This window comes from Oenanthe melanoleuca, chromosome 4 (assembly GCF_029582105.1).
Source record: "Oenanthe melanoleuca isolate GR-GAL-2019-014 chromosome 4, OMel1.0, whole genome shotgun sequence".
Lineage (NCBI taxonomy): Eukaryota > Metazoa > Chordata > Aves > Passeriformes > Muscicapidae > Oenanthe > Oenanthe melanoleuca.
In genome coordinates, this window is record NC_079337.1 from 67749576 (window position 1) to 67768707 (window position 19132).

The 19132-nt window shown below is 67.8% G+C and overlaps 2 protein-coding genes across 2 annotated transcripts; one reads left to right on the plus strand and one right to left on the minus strand.

Annotated features, from left to right (window-relative positions):
- Nucleotides 1-1562: 1562 nt before the first annotated feature.
- On the plus strand, nucleotides 1563-12917 carry RTKN (rhotekin). The gene is given in 14 exon segments (XM_056489303.1): nucleotides 1563-1639; nucleotides 2724-2907; nucleotides 4550-4743; nucleotides 5474-5535; nucleotides 5677-5730; nucleotides 5801-5918; nucleotides 7014-7238; nucleotides 8291-8385; nucleotides 9504-9610; nucleotides 10174-10305; nucleotides 10579-10744; nucleotides 11719-11771; nucleotides 11774-11825; nucleotides 12265-12917. Coding segments are annotated over 14 exon segments (1821 nt in total). The 3' UTR covers nucleotides 12567-12917.
- Nucleotides 12899-18902, minus strand: LOC130252097 (drebrin-like). Its single transcript, XM_056489302.1, is given in 14 exon segments — nucleotides 12899-13278; nucleotides 13382-13427; nucleotides 13672-14658; nucleotides 14660-14742; nucleotides 14816-14924; nucleotides 15021-15095; nucleotides 15433-15535; nucleotides 15827-15915; nucleotides 16339-16416; nucleotides 16531-16665; nucleotides 17112-17186; nucleotides 17261-17373; nucleotides 17455-17507; nucleotides 18758-18902. Coding segments are annotated over 14 exon segments (2133 nt in total). The 5' UTR covers nucleotides 18844-18902; the 3' UTR covers nucleotides 12899-13177.
- Nucleotides 18903-19132: the final 230 nt, after the last annotated feature.

Below are 19132 nucleotides of genomic sequence, written 5' to 3' on the forward strand. Positions count from 1 at the left end.
TTCGAACCCCAGGACCCCTCGGGAGCGCCGGGACCCCGCGGGGCTCCCCTGAAAGGTTCCAGAGGACCGAGACCACCTGGGACACCGAGAAAACCCCCCCAGAACTCCGGCGCACGGAGACTCCGCGACACCCCGAGACTTCCCGGACCCCTTGGAAAGCTCCGGATCGCGGGATCCCCCAAAATCCCCGGGACTCTCCAGAAACCTCCGGACCTTCCGGACCCCCCGGGACCCCCCGGGACCCCCACTCATGTTCCGGCGGGACGAGCGCAACCGCGCCACGGTGGCGCGGGGCTCAGCGCTGGACATGGAATTGCGCCGGGGCCGCTGCTGCCCCCCAGCCCCGGCCTCGCAGGTACCGGGAGCGCCGGGAACAGCGGGACCAGCCCGGGCACGAGGCCACGGGGGCGGCCGCAGCCTCTCCCTGCCCCCCGGGCACCCCCCGGCCCGTCCCGCTGCCCCGGCCCAGCCGGGAATTCCGGAGGGATCCGGCGTAGCGGGAAGCGCCCGCGCCCCCGGCACCCGACGGGGAGGGGGGGACTGGGAGGACTGGGAGAGACTGGGTGGGACTGGGTGGGACGGGGGATCGGGGAGGGGACGGGAGGACTGGGGCAGGTGGCACACGGGACACAGGAGACGGGGTGTCCAAAAAGGCCGCGGGGCACTCGGGGGGTTCTGGTGGGTCTAGGGGGTTCTGGTGGGTCTGGGGGGGTCCTGGTGGGTCTGGGGGGTGCTGGTTCACCCCAAACCAGCTGCGCTTGGGGGGCCCAGTGTATATGAGTGGGGTCCTGGCATCTTTATGAAGGTCCCAGTGCTCGGGGATGGGCGGGGGGCGGTTCTTGGTGAATACAAGGGGTCCCGCTTGACCCCAAACCAGCTGCATTTTGGGGTTCACTGGGCGCTGTGGGGTTCTTGCTGCGTTCGGGGGTTCCAGTTCACCCAGTCCCAGCTGCTCACTGAAGGGTCCTGGTGTACTGGGGGGGTCCCAGCTCACTTGGTACACCCACTCTCGGGGGGGCCCGGTGCCCTCGGGGAGCCTGATGCATTTTGGGGGGTCCCGGTGCATTCGTGGGGGGTTCTGGTGCATCCTGGGGTGGATCTGGTGCATTTTAAGGGCTCCTGCTGCACTTGTGGGGGTCCCGGTGGATACGAGGGGTCCCCGTCGTTCAGTACCAACTGCACTTGGCAGGTCCGGGTGCACTTGGGGGACACTTGGGGGGCTCCCGGTTAACTCGGGGATCATCGCGGGGCATTTGATGCCATCCCGGTGCTCCCCGGGGAGGTCCCGGTGCATCCCGAGGAGTCTCGGTTCACTCCGGGGGAGTTTGATGTCAGCCCCCCGGTACCAGCTGCACACGGGGGCTCCGGTTCTGTTGGGTCGGTCCCGGTACCCCGGGGGGGTCTCGGCCCCCCCGCACCTCGCGTTTCCCCCAGCAGGGGGCGCCCCCCGCCCATTCCCGGTGTCCCGGAGCCCCGCGGGGGGGGCGGGGGGGACACGGAGGCGGCTCCTGGGAGAAGAAGGGAGGGGGGGGACACGGGGAATGGGGGACACGGGGCGGGACATGGGGCGGGGGCGGCCGCAGCTTCCTGTGCGCGATCGCGGCGGAGCGGGAGCGGCCGGAGGTACCGGGAATGGGGGGCAGCGCTGCACGGGGCGGGGGGCGCGGGGGGGGAAGGGGGTCCCGGTGTCCGTCTCTACCGGGGCTCCGTTCCCCGCCTTCCCCCGCACGGGACCCCGTGTTCCTCCCCCGGGCCATGGTGTCCCCCCCTCCCCGCACCCCTTTTCCCGTTCCCGACACCCCCAGGCTCTGCACCCTGACCTCGGGCACCCCTCGTCCCGCCCCTCACCGCGAACCTTGCACCCCGTCCTTCGCCTGCACCCCTTGTCCTGTCCCCCGTCCCCTGCACCCCAAACCCTGCACCCCATCCTCGCCATGCACCCCCTCCCCGCCCCCAGCTGGTCTCCCCTCCCCTGCACCCCTTATCCGCTCGCTGAACCCCAAACCCTACACCCCATCTAGTCCCCTGTCCCCCTAATCCCTTCCTTGCTCCTCTTTTCCCATCCCCACACTCCATCTTGTCTCCTGCACCCCATTTTCTCCACCCCTTCTCTTGTGCTCTGCACCCCAAACCCTGCACCCCAATCCCTGCACTCCCTCCCTGCCCCAATCCCCTCCCTGCACCCCAAACCTTGCCCCATCGTGTCCCCAAACCCTGCACCCCATTCCGCCCCCATTTTCCCGTCCCTGCACCCCCTCGTCTCCCTGCACCCCATTCCTGCACCCCCATCCCATCCCTGCCCCTATCCTGTCCCCCCACGCTTTGTACCCCACCTTGTCCCCTGCACCCCTTCCCTGACCCCTTATCCCCCTCCCCTGCACCCCAAACCCTTCACCCCATCTTTTCCCTTCCCCGCCCTCCATATCCTCTCCCCGCACCCCAAATCTTCCCTTCCGTGCACCCCAAACCCAGCCCACCCCATCCCAGCCCCCCTTTCCCTGCCTCCCTCCCGTCCCCCCCGCCCCCGCTGCCCTTTCCCGCACAGTCCCCCCCTTGTTCCCTGGGAGGGGGCGGCGATTTGGGGAGGGCAGACAACGTGGACGCCCCCCCCAGATTCCAGGGAGGGGCCCAGGCGCGTGGGGGACCCCCCGAATTCCCGGGGAGGGGTGGGCCGTGCCCATCCAGAGCCCATTTTCTCCCCGCAGCCACCTCGGTGTGGGGAGGGGTCCCCACTACACCCCAGCGCTGGATGCGGCGGGACCCCCTTGGGGGGCTTTGGGGGGACCCCCCAAAATAGCTGGGGGGGGGGTCCCGGGGGTCCCGATGGAGGTGGGGGGGGGCCGCCGGCTGCGGATCCTGGAGGATCTCAACATGCTCTACATCCGCCAGATCGCCGCCAGCATCCAGGTGGGAATTTTGGGGGGACCCCCCCCACCCCCGCCCCTTGCTGACTCCAAATTCCGGGATCCCCCGGGTTCCCCCCGGACCCCCAAACCTCGGGAAACCGGGAGATCCCGGCGACCCGGGAGGATGGAATGCGCCCCTCATATCCCAAGGGATTCACCCCCTCGGGAGCCCCCCAAAACTACGAGAGGGGGGGGATTTTGGGGGGGCTCCCGCTCCCCCTGTTTCCAGCGGGGGGTTATTTATAGGTGATGACGTCACTGGAGGGGGGGAACAGGGGCGGGATCGGGATCGGGATGGAGGAGAAGGAGGTACCGGGAAGGAGTCGGGGGGCTGAGGGAGGAGTGTGCTGGGAAATTTTGGGGTGCTTGGTGAATCCGGGGGGTTTGTGGGGTGCAGGATGGATCTGTGGGTGCATGGTTCCCTTAGGGGGTGCTGGATGAGTTTGTGGGGTGCGTGCCCTGCCTTTGGGGTGCACAGCTCCCCCATGGGGTGCACGATGGGTTTGTGGGCCCCGTGGTTCTCTTATGGGGTGCACAGTGTGCTTGTGGGGTGCAGAAATAATTTGTGGGGTGCAAGATAAATCCGTGGGGTGCACGGTGTGGTTTTGGGGTTCACGGATTCCCCGCGGGGTACATGATGTGGTTCCTGATAAATCTGTGGGGCACACGGTTTGTGTTTGTGGGGCGCCTGGTAAATCTATGGGGTGCACGATGTGTGGGTGCAGCTGGGACCCCCCGTTTGTGTGGCTGGGACCCCCCAGCCAGTGTGGGACCCTTCCCCATGCTGGCACCGCCTGTGCATGGCTGGGACCCCCGGGGGGGGGGGGGGGGGGGGGCGTGGGTTGGGGGGTTCCCCCAGACCCTCCCGGACCCCCAAATGTGGGAGGAGCCGGAGCTGCTACGGGTTCAGGAAGGGTTTTGGGGTCCCCCTGACCCCCAAAATCTGCCCGTTCCCAGGAGCCGGAGCTACAGTGGGTGCTGTGGGTGCGGGAGGGGTTTTGGGGACCCCCGACCCCCAAATGTGTGCCATTCTTAGGAACCAGAGCTGCAGCGGGCTCTGGAGCAGGTGCTTCGGGTGCGGGAGGGTTTTGGGGACCCCCGACCCCCCAAATGTCCCGTTCCCAGGAGCCAGAGCTGCAGTGGATGCTGTGGATGCTGAAGCCGTTTTGGGGACCCCCTGACCCCCAAATGTGCCTATTCCCAAGAACCAGAGCTGCAGTGGGCTCTGCGGGTGCGGGAGGGGTTTTGGGGTCCCCCTGACCGCCAAATGTGTCCCATTCTTAGGAACCAGAGCTGCAGCGGGCTCTGGAGCGGGCTCTGTAGGTCCGGGAGGGATTTTGGGGCCCCCCTGACCCCCAAATGTGCCCATTCCCAGGAGTCAGAACTGCAGTGGGCTCTGGAGCGGGCGCTGCGGGTGCGGGAGGGGTTTTGGGGATCCCTGACCCCCCAAATGTGCCCGTTCCAGGAGCCGGAGCTGCAGCGGGCTCTGGAGCGGGCGCTGCGGGTGCGGGAGGGGTTTTGGGGATCCCTGAACCCCCAAATGTCCCGTTCCAGGAGCCGGAGCTGCAGCGGGCTCTGGAGCGGGCGCTGCGGGTGCGGGAGGGGTTTTGGGGATCCCTGAACCCCCAAATGTCCCGTTCCAGGAGCCGGAGCTGCAGCGGGCTCTGGAGCGGGCGCTGCGGGTGCGGGAGGGCGCCCGGCGCCTCCTCCCCGCCTGCAGCCGCCCCGAGCAGGCGCTGGAAACCACCAAGACCCTGGTGCTGTGCGACGCCAGGGTGGTCGCGGCCGGGGGGGAGCTGCAGCGGCGCCAGGAGGCCCGGCTGAGGGGGGCCCGGCGGTGAGGCACCCCGAAAATTATGGGGGGAGGCGTTGGGTAACCCCAAGGGATGCCCAAACCTGGGGAGGGCACCCTAAAGTGGAGGGGAAGGGAGAATCCCACAGGGTGGTGAGGGGCACCCCAAAACACGGGGTAGGGAGTGGTGGGGAGGGTCCCCAAAATCTAGGGAGGGGGTTTGAGGACCCCATGGGGGTGTGGCAGTGAGGGAAAACCCCAAAACCTGGGGGGACATGGGGGACACTGCAGTGAGGGAAAACCCCAAAACCTGGGGGGACATCGGTCACACTGCAGTGAGGGAAAACCCCAAAACCTGGAGAGACGTGGGAGACACGGCAGTGAGGAACACCCCAGAACCTGGGGGAATATCAGTCACCCTACAGTGAGGGACACCCCAAAAACCCAGGGGATGGGATGAAGGACCCTGTGGGTCTGCAGGAGTGAAGGACACCCCAAAACCTGGGGGGATATCGTTCACACTGCAGTGAGGGATACCCCAAAGCTTGGGGGGACATGGGGGACACTGCATTGAGGGACACCCCAAAACCCAGGAATGGGATGAGAGACCCTGCGGGGGCTGCAGCAGTGAGGGACACCCCAAAATTTGGAGGGAATGGGGAAATGCAGCGAGGCACAGCTGTGAGGGTGTGGCAGCAGGGGACACCCCAAACCTGGAGGGAGCCCCCCAGGACCTGGGGGGAGCTTTGCTGACCCCCCCCCCGTTCCCCCGCAGCCCCTCGGACGCCGGGCCCGGGGCTGAGCGGGTGCCGTGCAGGGGAACCGTCTGCATCTCAGGTATGGGGGGGCTGGGGGCCTTCTGGGGAGGGGGGACCCCATCCTCTCTTCCTGCCCCCCCTGGTGCACCGTCTGCATTTTGGGTGGGGGGTCTGGGGGTCTCACCCCCCTCCTGCTCTCTCCCCCCCCCCACCACCCCAGATTTGCGCATCCCGCTGATGTGGAAGGACACCGAGTACTTCAGGAACAAGGGGGGTGAGTGTTGGGGTGCTGGGGGTCCCCCCTTTCCCTGTGATGCCCTCTGTGACCCCCGGTGCCCCCCCAGAGCTGCACCGCTGTGCCGTGTTCCTGCTGCTGCAGGTGGGGGCCGAGATCCACGACACCCCCACGGTGCTGGTGGACCGGACCCTCACCGACATCTGCTTCGAGGGCGCCGTGCTCTTGTGAGGGGGCACGGGACCCCCGGACCCACAGCCCTCCCTGGGACCTGACACCCCCTGTGGGACCCTGACACCCCCCTGTGGGACCCCTGATCCCTCCCCATGGGACTCCTGACACCCCACAGCCCTCCCTGGGACCTGACACCCCCTGTGGGACCCCTGAGCCTCCCCACGGGACCCCTGAGCCTCCCCACGGGACCCCCGGCACCCACAGCCCTCCCTGGGACCCTGACACCCCCTGTGGGACCCTGACACCCCCCTGTGGGACCCCTGATCCCTCCCCATGGGACCCCTGGACCCACAGCCCTCCCTGGGACCCTGACACCCCCTGTGGGACCCTGACACCCCCTGTGGGACCCCTGAGCTTCTATATGGGACCCCTGACCACACCAATTCCCCCCCATGGGATCCCTGACCCTCCCCATGGGACCCCTGATCACCCCACTATGGGCCCCTTGACACCCCCATATTCTCTCACAGGACCCCTGAGCCTCTATATGAGACCCCTGACCACACCAGTGTGCCCTCCCTGGGAACCCTGATCCCTCCCCATGGGACCCCCGGCACCCCACACCTGTCCCTGGGACCCTGACACCCCCCTGTGGGACCCCATAGCCTCTGTGTGGGACCCCTGACCACCCTGACACCCCCCTCATGGACACTGACACCCCCAGGGACCCCTGATCCTCCCCATGGGACCCCTGATCACCCCACTATGGGCCCCTTGACACCCCCATATTCTCCCACAGGACCCCTGACCCTGCCCATGGGACCCCCCGCCTACCCCCACAGCCCCGCAGTGACACTGACACCCCCCCATGGGACCCCTGACCCTCCCCATGGGACCCCTGCCACCACCAAACTCCCCTTGGGGACCCCTGCCCTCTCCTGCCCCTGCTCCAGGAGACCCCTGACCCCCCCTCTCACCATTTGGGGGGTGACCCCTGCCCCCCTGGGGACCCCTAGCCACCCCTGCCCACCCCGGGAGGGACCCCCTGCCCCACGTTTCCCCTCTGGCACGCCTTCCCCTGTCCCCTGCAGTGTCCCCAGTGTCCCCGGGGTGGCCGCGGGTGTGCCCTGACCGCTCTGTGCCCCCAGCTCGGAGGCGGGTCCCGATTTCGAGCTGAAGGTGGAGCTGTACAGCGCGGGGCTGCCGGGCGGGGGGGCGCAGGGCAGCACCCCCAAAAAGCTGGCGACGCGTCTGAGCACCTCGCTGGGGCGCGCCTCGGGGCGCCGGGCGCGGGCGGCCATGGAGGGGGCGCCGGGCAGCCCCCCGGGCACCGGCGGCACCGGGGCGCTGCTGCTGCCCCCTCCCGGTGTGCCGTGAGTGTCCCGAGACCCCTGTGGGACACATTGTCACCCTGTGTGCCATGTGTCACCCTGTGTGCCCATTGAGATCCCCCTGTGTGCCCCATTGTCACCCCCTGTGTGCCACATGTCACCCTGTGTGTGCCCTGTGTCCCACTCAGACACCCCTGTGTGCCCCATGTCCCCCCTGTACCCCTGTGTGCCACATTGTCACCCTGTGTGCCCATTGTCACCCCCTGTGTGCCACATTGTCACCCTGTGTGTGCCACGTGTCACCCCTGAGACACCCCTGTGTGCCCATTGTCACTCTGTGTGTCACATTGTCACCCTGAGACCCCCTGCATGCCACATTGTCGCACTGTGCCCCCCTGTGTGCCCCATGTCCCCCCTGAGACCCCCCTGTGTGTGTGCTCCTTGTCCCCCCTGTGCCCCACTGTGTGTGCCCATTGTCACCCCATGTGTGCCTCTTGTCACCCTGAGACCCCCCCTGTGTGCCCCATTGTCACACTGTGACCCCCTGTGTGCCCATTGTCACCCCCTGTGTGCCCATTGTCACCCCCTCTGTGCCCCATTGTCCCCCCATGTGTGCCCCATGTCACCCCCTGTGCTGTGCCACATGTCACCCCCTGTGCCCCCTGTGTGCCCCATGTCACCTTGTGTGTGCCCTATGTCCCCGAGACCCCCCTGTATGTGCCCTATTGTCACCCTGAGACCCCCCTGCATGTCACCCTGTGTGTGCCCTGTGTGCCCCCGTGTGTGTCCCATGTCACTCCCATTGTCACCCTGTGCCCCATGTCCCTCTGTGCCCTCCCTGTGTGTGCCCATTGTCACCCCGTGTGTGCCCCATGTCACCCTGTGTGTGCCCCATTGTCACCCCGTGTGTGCCCCATGTTCCCCCTGTGTCCCCCCTGTGCCCCCCGTGCCCCCAGACCCCTCAGCTCCCCCCGGCTGTCCCCAGGTGTCCCCCTGTGTGCCCTCCTGTGTGCCCCATGTCCCCCCTGTCCCCCCTGTGTCCCCCCTGTGCCCCCCGTGCCCCCAGACCCCTCAGCTCCCCCGGCTGTCCCCAGGTGTCCCCGCTTCCAGCTGCTGGCCCACGCCGCGCTGTCCCTGGCGCAGGTGCACGACGGGTTCCGCACCCACGACCTCGTCATCGCTGCCGACGGTCAGTGGGGCTCACGGCACCCCAAAACACCCCACAGCACCCCATGGCACCCTGAAACACCCTGTAACACCCCGTGGCACCCTAAAACATCCCATGGCACCCTGAAACACCCTGTAACACCCCATGGCGCCCTACAACACCCTATAACACCCTCATACAACCCATGGCACCCTAAAATACCCTATAACACCCTACAGTACCCCATGGCACCCCAAAACGTCTTATAACACCCCATGGCACCCTAAAACACCCCAAAACACCCTATAACACCCCATGGCATCCTAAAACACCCCAGAATACCCCATGGCACCCTAAAACACTCTATAACACCCTAAAACACCCTATAACACCTTGCAATACTCCATAACGCCCCAAGGCACCCCGTAAAACCCCATAATGCCCCATAACACCCATGGGATCTGATAACACCCCATAACCACCCCATGGCACCCTGTAACACCCCATAACCACCCTATAAAACCCTATAACACCCCACGGTACCCAATGTGACCCCAAAACACACAACAGCACCCCATAAAGCCCCGTAATACACCCATGGCATTTGGTAACACCCCATAACCACCCCACAGCACCCCAAAACTCCCCACAGCATCCCATGGCACCCCATAACACGAGCAATGGGGCTGGAACACTGGGGAGGAGTTTGGGGTCCTGACAGAGTGGAGGGGGGATATTGGGGTGCTGAAAGGGTGTGGGTGGGGTCTGGGGTCTCGGCGGGTTTGGGGGTCCGGGTTAGAGCAGGAGGTGGCTCTGGGCTCTTATTGGGGTTTGGGGGTCCCTCTCTAACCCTGGGAGCCTCATGGGTCCCTTCCCAGAGCAGAGACCCTGCTGGGTGGGTTTGGGGTCAGTGTGAGGGTCCCTCCCAGCCCTTGCTGGGTGAGTTTGGGGCCGGTTTGGGGGTCTGGGATTTGGGGCCGGTTTGGGGGTCTGGGATTTGGGGTCGGTGTGGGGGGTCTCTCCATGGGTTTGGGGTCGGTGTGGGGGTCCCTGATGTCCCCGTGTCCCCCCCAGAGCAGAGCCCCTGCTGGGTGGGTTTGGGGCCGGTTTTGGGGGTCTCTCCATGGGTTTGGGGTCGGTGTCCCCGTGTCCCCCCCCAGAGCAGAGCCCCTGCTGGGTGCCCCTCTATGGCCGCATGTGCTGCCGCCTGGCGGCCAGGCCGAGCTGCATGGACACGGCGGCGGCGACAGGGACACTGCGGCTGCAGGTGAGGGGCGGGGTCAGGAATGGGTTTGGGAATGGGATAGAGGGCTGGGAGAGAGGGGTGGGATGTGGTAACAGCCCTGTGGGAACAGGGGCATTGTGGCTGCAGTTGAGGGATGGGATTGGGAATGGGATATAGGGATGGGATATAGGGATGGGAGAGGAGTGGAGTAAAGGAATTGAATGTGTTAACATCCCTGTGGGAACAGGAGCATTGGCTGCAGGTGAGGGATGGGATTGGGAATGGGATATAGGGATGGGAGAGGAGTGGGATAGAGACATGGGATGGGATGGGATGGGATGGGATGGGATGGGATGGGATGGGATGGGATGGGATGGGATGGGATGGGATGGGATGGGATGGGATGGGATGGGATGGGATGGGATGGGATGGGATGGGATGGGGACAGAGCTGGGAATTGGGACAGGATGGGGGTGACACAAACCCACCGGGTCTCGTCCATCCCCGGCAGTGGTGGGGGTGGAGCTGGGGGGTTCCACGTGCAGGGGATGGTGCAGAATCGGGGGGCACCCATGGGTGCTGACGGCTCTGGGGTGTCGGTTCAGGCTCCAGGGGCTGAGGGGCCGAGCGGGCCCCCCCTGTTCTGCGTGCTGCGGGGTCCGGGGCTGCTCTGCTACGGCAGCGCTGGCGAGGCCGAGGCAGGGCAGGAGCCCACCCTCACCATCGCTGTCACCAAGGTACGGGGCATGGGGGGGTCTGGGGGGCACAGGGGGGCACAGGGGGGGTCTGGGGGCTCTGAGGGGCACAGGGGGTGATCTGGGGGGCACAGAGGGTGATCTGGGGGCTCTGGGGGGCACAGGGGCTTTGGGGTGACTACGGGGTTGTGAGGGATGGAGGGGACATGGGGGCGCAGTGGGCACAGGGAAGAGGGGGCTGTAGGGGGCTGGGGGTGGTTTGTGGGGTGCCCTGGGCTCTGTGGGGTGCAGGGCTCAGGCTGCCCCGGTGCCCAGGACACGCGGGTGCACGCGGTGCCGGCGGGGGGCCGCGGGCAGCCCCCCGGGGTGGCCGTCACCAACCGGCTGGGCGGGGAGGAGGTGACACACGCGCTGCTGGCCGAGAGCGCCGACGACGCCCAGCGCTGGCTCGAGGCCTTCGGGCAGCACCTCTGCGACCTGGGTGAGCCCCGGGACCCCCACCCCACCTGAGGGAACCCCAGATATCCCTGTAGGACCCTGCACACCCCTGTGGGAATCCCAAATATCGCTGTGGGAACCCCACCCTGGCAGGACCCCAGACCATCTCTGTGGGATCTCCATCACCCCAGGACACCCAACTCCATTCCTGTGAAACCCCCATGCCAGGCTGACCCCATCCCACTGCAATCCCAATCCCAGCACCTGGATCCTGGGGGGCTGTCCTGGTGTGAAGGACAGGTGTCTGCCAATAAAGGCAGGAGCTTCTCTTTGAAATGGAGAATGTAAACCCCCTCCCTCCAAATTATTGTAATTTTGAAATGAAGGGGCTTTCAGGCAAAGATATGGGAATTAGGAAGAACAGTTCTTTACTAGGAAAATTAAAATAGAAATGCAGTATTACACAGAACAATCCCAACCCTGCCAGAGTCAGAATCCAAGCTGACACCCATCAGTCAGTCAGGGTGTTGGCACAGTCCCATTCAATGGTGGCTGCATCCTCCTGCAGGGGCAGATGTGGTTCAGCTGGAGCAGTGCTCCTGGAGAAGGTGCAGTTTCCTCTGAAGGTGCAGGGATGATGTGCAAAGGTCTGGCTTTCCTCTGGAATCCAGTGGCAAAGGCTGCTCTGGTGTTCCAAATGTCAGTTTTGATCTGGGTAGGAAAGGCTTGGCTCCTCCCCTGGCTGGAGCATCTCCCAGTGGGATGATGGAATTTTATCAGTCATGCCCTGGGACTCAGTGGCCATGAACAGGAGATATCTCCTGGAGGGAGGATGGGCTGTGGGAAGATAAAGATGATTGCCCAGCTGGTTTAAAGATGGCCCATGAGCAGATAATGTGTGCCAGGAGATCAGGGGCACTGCCCCACCCAGGTGGGGACAGAATTCACATTTCTGGCCACACCAACCCAGCACAGGGGCTCTGTCCCATGTCCCCCCTGCTGTCCCTGTCCCCACAGCCCAGTGGAAGCAGTGCTGTGAGGAGCTGATGCGGATTGAGGAGCCCCCCCCACGCGCCGCCCCCCGGCCCCGCTGCCCCCCCAGGGCTCCCTGTACCACCAGACGGGTGAGTGGGGTCTGTCTGGGGGGGCTCTGCTCTGTCTCCCCCTCTCTGCTCTCTGCTCTCTCCCTAACGCTGCTTTTCTCGCTGTCCCCCCTCTCTGTGCCCCCTCCCCATTTCTTTCTGCTCTGCCACGCCCCTCCCGCCCCCCCAGCCCCGCCGGGCCCCCCCGGGACCCCCCCGGGCGAGGGGCTGCTGCTGCAGGAGAATGTCTCAGCCGAGATCCGGGCTCTGCTCAGCTCCTACTACAGCGACAGGTGACGGGGGGACACGGGGGGTGCCCCCCACCCACTGCCACAGCCCCCAGGACGATGGGGACTGGGGAGGGGGGGCCAATGGAGGGACCCCCAATCCTGTGAGGGGAATCCACGGGGGGCTGGGGGGGTGCTGGCTGTAGTGGGGGGGTTTTGGGGATCCCCCTGACCCCCCCCATTCCCTCCCGCAGCTATTGACCCCTCGGATGACATCGCGGCGGTGACCGACATCCTGACGCGGCACCGGGGGGCTCCCCCCCGTGCCCCGGGCCCCCCCCCGTGGCTGTCGCTGTTCGAGGGCCCCCCCCTGCGCAGCCCCAGCCCCCCCCGCCGCGGCAGACCCCGCACCCTGTCCCTGGACGCCCGGCTCGGCACCCTGAAGGGCCGGGGGGGCCCCCCAAAACCCCCCCACTCCAGCTCCTCCAGCAGCGGCAGCAGCAGCCCGGGGCCCCCCCAGAGCGACCCCCCCAGAGCCCTCCAGTCGCGGGTCTGACCCCCAGCACTTGGGGGGGGCAGGGGGGATGGACCCCCCCTCTTAGCACAGGGGTTGGGGGGCTCCCAGCTTCTGTTTTTGGGGAGAAACTGGAATTTCTGCCCCTCCCCATGGTGGGAGGGGCTCAGGGCTAAACTCCAAAAATGGGGGGGTGGTTTCTTTTCCCCCCCTCCAAGGGTGGGTGCTGGGGACCCCCCCCCCACCGCAGGGTGGGTGCTCAGGGTCTAACCCGGGGGGGACACAGAGTCCCCCCCCTCACCTCTAACCCGGGGGGGACACAACTCCCCCTCCCGGCAGGCCCCCCCACATTAATAATATTCACTAATAATTTGCATTAAAATTTATTTAACAGCTGCTGTGTGTGATTTTGGGGGGTGGGGGGCGTGGGGGTCCCTGTGCCCGGGTGGGGGGGGGGGTCTGTGCCCTCCCATCATGTGCTGCCACCAGTGGGGGGGGGGGGGGGGTCTTGGGGTGCTGCCCCCTCCCCAAGCTGCTCATTTGGGGTGCAAGTGGGGGAGTGGAGGCTGTGCTGGGGGGTGAGTGGGGAGGGGGCTGTGGTGCAATAGGGGGGACCCCCACCCCCCCAAAAGGAGGTGCTGGGGCCCCCCCCTCTACACAGCATGGGGGGAGAGATCCTCGTCCTCGGTGGGGGGGGTGGGGCCCCCCATAAGCGGTGGGTGGGGGGCGTCACGGGCCAGCAGCAGCGCGAAGCCTGGGGGGAGAATGGGGGTGAGATATGGGGCGGGAGGGGGTTGTGGGAGGTTCGGGGGGTTTTGGGGGAGGTTGGGTAATTTGGGGAGGGGGTTTTGGGGTACCTGGCGTGGCTTTGTGCAGGACGAGGTTCTCGCTGGGCTCATCCCCCTGCAAAAAGCGGGAGGGGCCTGAGGGGTCTCTCCACCCCCATTCCCCAGGGGACCCCACGCCACTTCCCTCCCTGCCCCCCGCCCATCCCAAACCCCAAAATCAGCCCCCGGGGTCGTGTGTTCCCCCTCTGACCCCAACCCCAAAACCTGCAGCCCCCGCGCCACCCCCTTCACCCCCAGCCCCACACAACCTCAGAACCCCATCTCGGCCCCCCCACATCGCCCCCAGCCCCTCCCCGTACCTGCCCGGGGGGGTGTCCCGGCTCCCAGGGGGCCTCCCAGCCCCCCCACTCGTGCCCCCCGATTCCATTGCGCCCCAAATCCTGGGGGTCCTGCAGCGGGCGGGGCGGTATTGGGGACCCCTCCCGCGGGCTGGGCACATCCTCCAGCAGTGGCCCCAGAGATTCCCATGCTGGGGGGCTGGGGAGGGGGGGAGTGTCCGGGTAGGACCCCTCCTCATCTCCGGGGGGCCTGGGGGGGGACCCCAAGGCGGGAGTGCTGAAAGGAGGGAGGGGCTCTACCCCATAAGTGCTTTCAGAAGGCCCCGACCCGGAGGGGACAGGGGGCACCCCCATCCGGGGGGGGCTGGCAGTGGGGGACCCTGGCCTGGTGGTGGCAAAATCGGGGGTCCCCAGGGTGGTGGAGGGAGGGGTCCCCCATCCCATGGGACTGCTAGGGGCCCCAGTGGTGGCACTTTGGGGGGTGCCCGTCACCACAGGGCTGGGGGGTCTCCTTGGGGCGGCAGAGGGAGGGATCCCTGTCCCCACGGGGCTGTGGAGAATCCCGGTGGTGGCACTTTGGGGGGTCCCTGTCCCCACAGGACTGGTGGCAAGGGGGGACCCTGCTCGGGCTGGGCTGGAGGGGGTCCCCAGAGTGGCAGTGGGAGGGGTGCCCCTCCCCACAGGGCTGACGGGGGTCCCGGTGGTGGCATTTTGGGGGGTCCCTGTCCCCACAGCACTGGTGGCAAGGGGGGACCCTACTCGGGCTGGGCTGGGGGGCGTCCCAAGGGTGCCATATTGTGGGGTCCCTGTCCCCACAGGACTGGTGGCAAGGGGGGACCCTGCTCGGGCTGGGCTGGGGGGCGTCCCCAGGGTGGCAGAGGGAGGGTTGCCCCTCCCCACAGGGCTGACGGGGGTCCCGGTGGTGGCACACGGGGGGCCGGGGGGCAGAGGCGGCGGCGGCCGGCGGGGGCTGGGGGGCGGTGCCCCCCTGGAGGCGCCGGGCGGGGGGGGTCTGGGGGGGCTCCGGCCGGCGGAAGATGAAGGCGGATTCCGTCAGGCTGCGCTGGTACCGCAGGAAAGGCCGGCGGGCCCCTGGAAGGGAGGGAAGGGGTCAGCAGAGACCCCCAGATCCCCCGGTACCCTCCAACCCTTCCATGGCACCTACCGGGGGTGCTGCCGGGCAGGGGGGATGTGGACGTGGAGCCCGAGCGCTCCCGCTGCCGGAAGAATTCCCGGGGGTTCTGGGTGCGCTGGGAGACCAGGATGGCGGCTTCCTGCGGGACAGGGGGGTCAGCGGGGCTGTGGCCCCCACGGCAGGGCCAGTGGCCCTGTGTCCCCGGGGGCAGGAGGGACCCGCTCCCGGCACTCACGGCCGCCGTCCCGCTGAGCCCGGTGCGACCCCCGCGCTCCCGCTCGGCCGCCTCCTGCTCCCGCTGCTGCTGCTCCTGGGCGGCGATGGGGAACATGGATAATTAGGATGGATCCTGGATCCCCCCCCAGGGTTAGATCCCCACCCCGGATCCCCGGAAACATATCACATTCCCTGTGATGGACCTGCTCGGTCCCACAGGATGGACACCCCAAATCCCTGGGATGAACCCCTTCAGATCCCCCAGGACAGGTGCCTGAAACTCCCTGGGATGAGAATCCCTGAATCCCCCGGGATTGACCCTCCCCTGGGATGGGACTCCGCAGATCCCTGGGATGAACGCCCTGGATCCTGCTGCGACGGAGCCCCTGTATCTCCCTGAGACCCCCCGTTCCATCCCTTTTCCCGCTCACCCATCGCTCCTGCTCCTTCCTCCGCTCCTCCGCGTCCAGCCGCGCCTGCTCCTGCCTGCGGGGCCGGGAGTTGGGGCGTCAGGGATGGGGACACGGGGACAGGACAGGGATGGGGACACGGGGACGGGACAGGGATGGGGACAGGGACGGGACATGGATGGAGACACCGGGATTGGACAGGGATGGGGACACGGGGACGGGACAGGGATGGGGACACCGGGATTGGACAGGGATGGGGACACGGGGACGGGACAGGGATGGGGACAGGGATGGGACATGGATGGAGACACCGGGATTGGACAGGGATGGGGACACGGGGACGGGACAGGGATGGGGACACGGGGACGGGACAGGGATGGGGACAAGGATGGAGCCCAGCGTTGCCCCTCACCGCCGCTCCTCCTCCATGCGCTCCCGCTCCCAGCGCCGCCGCTGCTCCCGCTCCCGCTGCCGCTCCTGCTCCTTCCGCTGCTGCTCCTCGCGCTGCGCACGCACCGGGATCAGCACCGGGAACCGGCACCGGGATCGGCACCGGGAACTCACCCACCCCGGCACCAGGAGCGGCACTAGGATCCCACTGCCATCGGCACCGGCACAGGGACGGGCACCAGGATTGGTACCCTCACATTTCACATTGGGACTGTCCCAGCCTCGGCACCAGCACCAGGACGGGGACCCACCGAGCTCCACACCAGCACCGGCGCCAGCACCCCCTCGGTCTCGGTTCTGGGACTGGGACCCCACTGCACCCCACACCGGGACTGGGACTCCCACCAAGCTCGGCACTGGAACCTCTGGGCTCAGCCCCCGCAAGCCCAGCCCGAGGCAGCAGCCGTGACCCCATCCCCGGGATACCGGGGCACCGTGGGGACCCCCCAGCCCTTCCCCCGCCCCCCGACCCCTCACCTCAGCCTGTTCCCAGAAGGAATCGCGCTGGGTGCGCTGCAGCTCCAATGCCGGATTGGTTTTGCGGTAGTTGGTTCCCTGGGGAGCACAGGGTGGCAGGATGGGACCCCCAGAATCCCCCAACATCCCCTCGTCAGACACCCCCCCGCAGGGCGCCCCCATTCCCGCAGGGACATCGAGACCCCCACTCACCACCAGCTCCGGGGTGTCCTGGGGGGTCCTCCTGGGCGGGCGGGGGGCGGGGGGCTCCAGCTGTGCCAGCACTCGGCGCAGCCCCTCCAGCGTCACCTCCTCGGAGCGGCGGGCGCTGATCACGGCCGTGGCCTCCTGCCACCGGCACGGAACGAGATGGGACCGTGCCACCCCTCCCACGGCCACCTCCCCCGCACGGATTCACACTCCCCGGGGAAGCTCGGCACAATTCCCACGTGTCAGATGTGGGACTGGATCCAGATGTGGGGCCGGATCCAGACCCCGGACCCAGACAGATCACAGGAAGCTGTTCCGGGGGATGGGGAGGGCAGGACCCCCCCCCGCCAGGACGGGATGGGGGGGGCAGGGATCCCAACCACAGCTCCGGCACGGCGGCCAAGACTGGGAGCACTGGGAAAGCGGCGGCTGAGTCAGCAGCGCCAGGAATGCGCCCGGGCACAGGCAAAGGTCGGGGCGGCGGGATGGGGGGGACAGAGAGAGCAGAAATGGGGAACATGATGGGGCGGGGACCCCGATACACCCCCCCCAGCACCCCCCAGGGTTCCGTGCCCCTCACTCACCCTGAAGAAGCTCCGGATGGCCGGCAGGTGCCCGGCACACGCTGCCCGCTGCGGTTCCGGCACATTTTCCCCTACCTGGCACCGCAGCCATTGCTCAGCCCGAGGGGATCCCATCCGGGGGTCCCCCCGAGCTGCCCCCCCGCACTCACCCAGCTGATAAGGACGATTCTGGGGGTGCCGGAACCAGGATCGGGGACCCGGCACAGCCCGTACATGACGCTGCCCACAGAGAATTTTCCAGCGAGCTCATCCGGCCCCCCGGCTGTAAGGAGGGGGGATCAGAGGGGGTACTGGGAAACTCGGGGGACCCCCCAATACTCCCCGGCAGCGTCGCTCCCGGTACCTCCGGAATCCAGGAGCTTGAGGTCGTGGTGCTTCTCATAGCCAAAGACGGCCCTGGGGGGGAAAAGGGGGGTCAGGGTGGGGGTCAAGGTGGGGGTCAGAGCTGGTGTCACATAAACTGGGGGACCTGCCAGGCTTGGGCAACCCCCGTGATCCCCCATGCCACCAGCTTGGGATGAATTCATGGAAATGCCGCCGGCAGCATCCGCCCCCGGGACAATGGGAATGTGGGAAGCGCCGGAGCGGCACGGCCCCCCCAGCGACCCCCCCCGTGCTGCGGGGCCGGGACCCCCCGCCCGGCCCTGGGAGGGCTCAGGAGGCCCCGTCCCGGTGGGACCCTCCCCGCCTCCCCCCCGGGCATTTCCAGCGGCTCTGCCCCTCTTTGTTCCCGCGTGGCTCCGGCTCCGGCAGCACTCGTGGGGCACGGCGCGGCCGGGCACGTCACGCATGTCACGGCATGTCGCGACAGGCTGCGGCGCCACATGGCGGGACAGAGCCCGGCACGCGGCCGGGCGGGCGCCGGGAGGAGCCGGTGCTGGAGCGGGTCCAGCCGCGCTCCGGGGGCAGAGGGCAATGCCCGGGTGGCCGGTGGCCACCGTGACCGGGCGTCCCGTGACGTCCGGGGGCTGCGAGGCTGATGAGCCCCGGTGCAGTCGCCCCCCATCCCGGGATGGAGGTTTTGGGGGACACGGACTCCGGCGCCGCGGCACCGGCACCGAACTGACCCCCGCCTCAACTCGGGACCGTCCCGGGACCCGCGTCCCCCCCGTGCAGCCGGGCAGAACCCCCTTTACCGCACCCCGGGGTGCTCCCCGCTCCTTCAACCCCCGCCCCGGGCCCGTCCTGCCCCCGCCCCAGGCGGCGGCGCCGCTCCCAGCCCGGCGGCACCGGGAGGGACCGGGAGGGACGGGGCGAGACCGGGTGGGACTCCCGGTTCCCAGCGCGGCGGATCCGAGAGCTCAGTCCTGGAACACCCCCCCCCACCGCGAACCGGCACCCCCCAGCCGAGTCCCGAGTGCACCCCGGAGCCCCCGTCCCGGTGCCGGTAACGGTGCCTCTCGGCCCGCCCCCGACGCCCTGGCCCGTGCCGGCGCCGGTTCCTGCTCCCGTTCCCCGTCCTGTGTCCGGTGCCTGTCCCGGTGCCCGTTCCCAGTCTCGGTCCCCTCTTCCGTTCCCGTCCCCGTTCCCGGTTCTCTGCGCCGTCTCCTCATTCCCGGCGCCCTGTTCCCCGTCCTCCCTTCCGTCCACGTTCCCGGTCTCCATTCCCGGCTCCCGTTCCCTCTCCCGGTGCCCCCCATTCTCACCAGTCGGTCCCAGCCCGCGGGTTCCCCACGTCCTCCCGCGCCGCCAGCAGCGCCAGCCGGTACCGCTCCAGCCCCGGCCCCGCCATCCCGATCCCGGGGCCGATCCCGATCCCGGGGCCGCCGCCGCCCTGCGCCCGCTCCTCCCTCCCCCTCCACCCCCCCCGGCACTTTCCACCGCCCACGGGCGGCACCGGGCGGGGCGGGGGCGGGAGCGGCCGGGAGGCACCGGCACGGGACGGGCGGCGCCGGGAGCGCTGGGAGCGCCGGGACGCGGGTTCCGGGCCGGGGTCCGCACTTGGATAAGGTCCCGGGCTGGGATGAGAGTCCTGTACCGGGATGAGGGTCCCTGTACCGGAATGAGGGTCCTGTACCGGG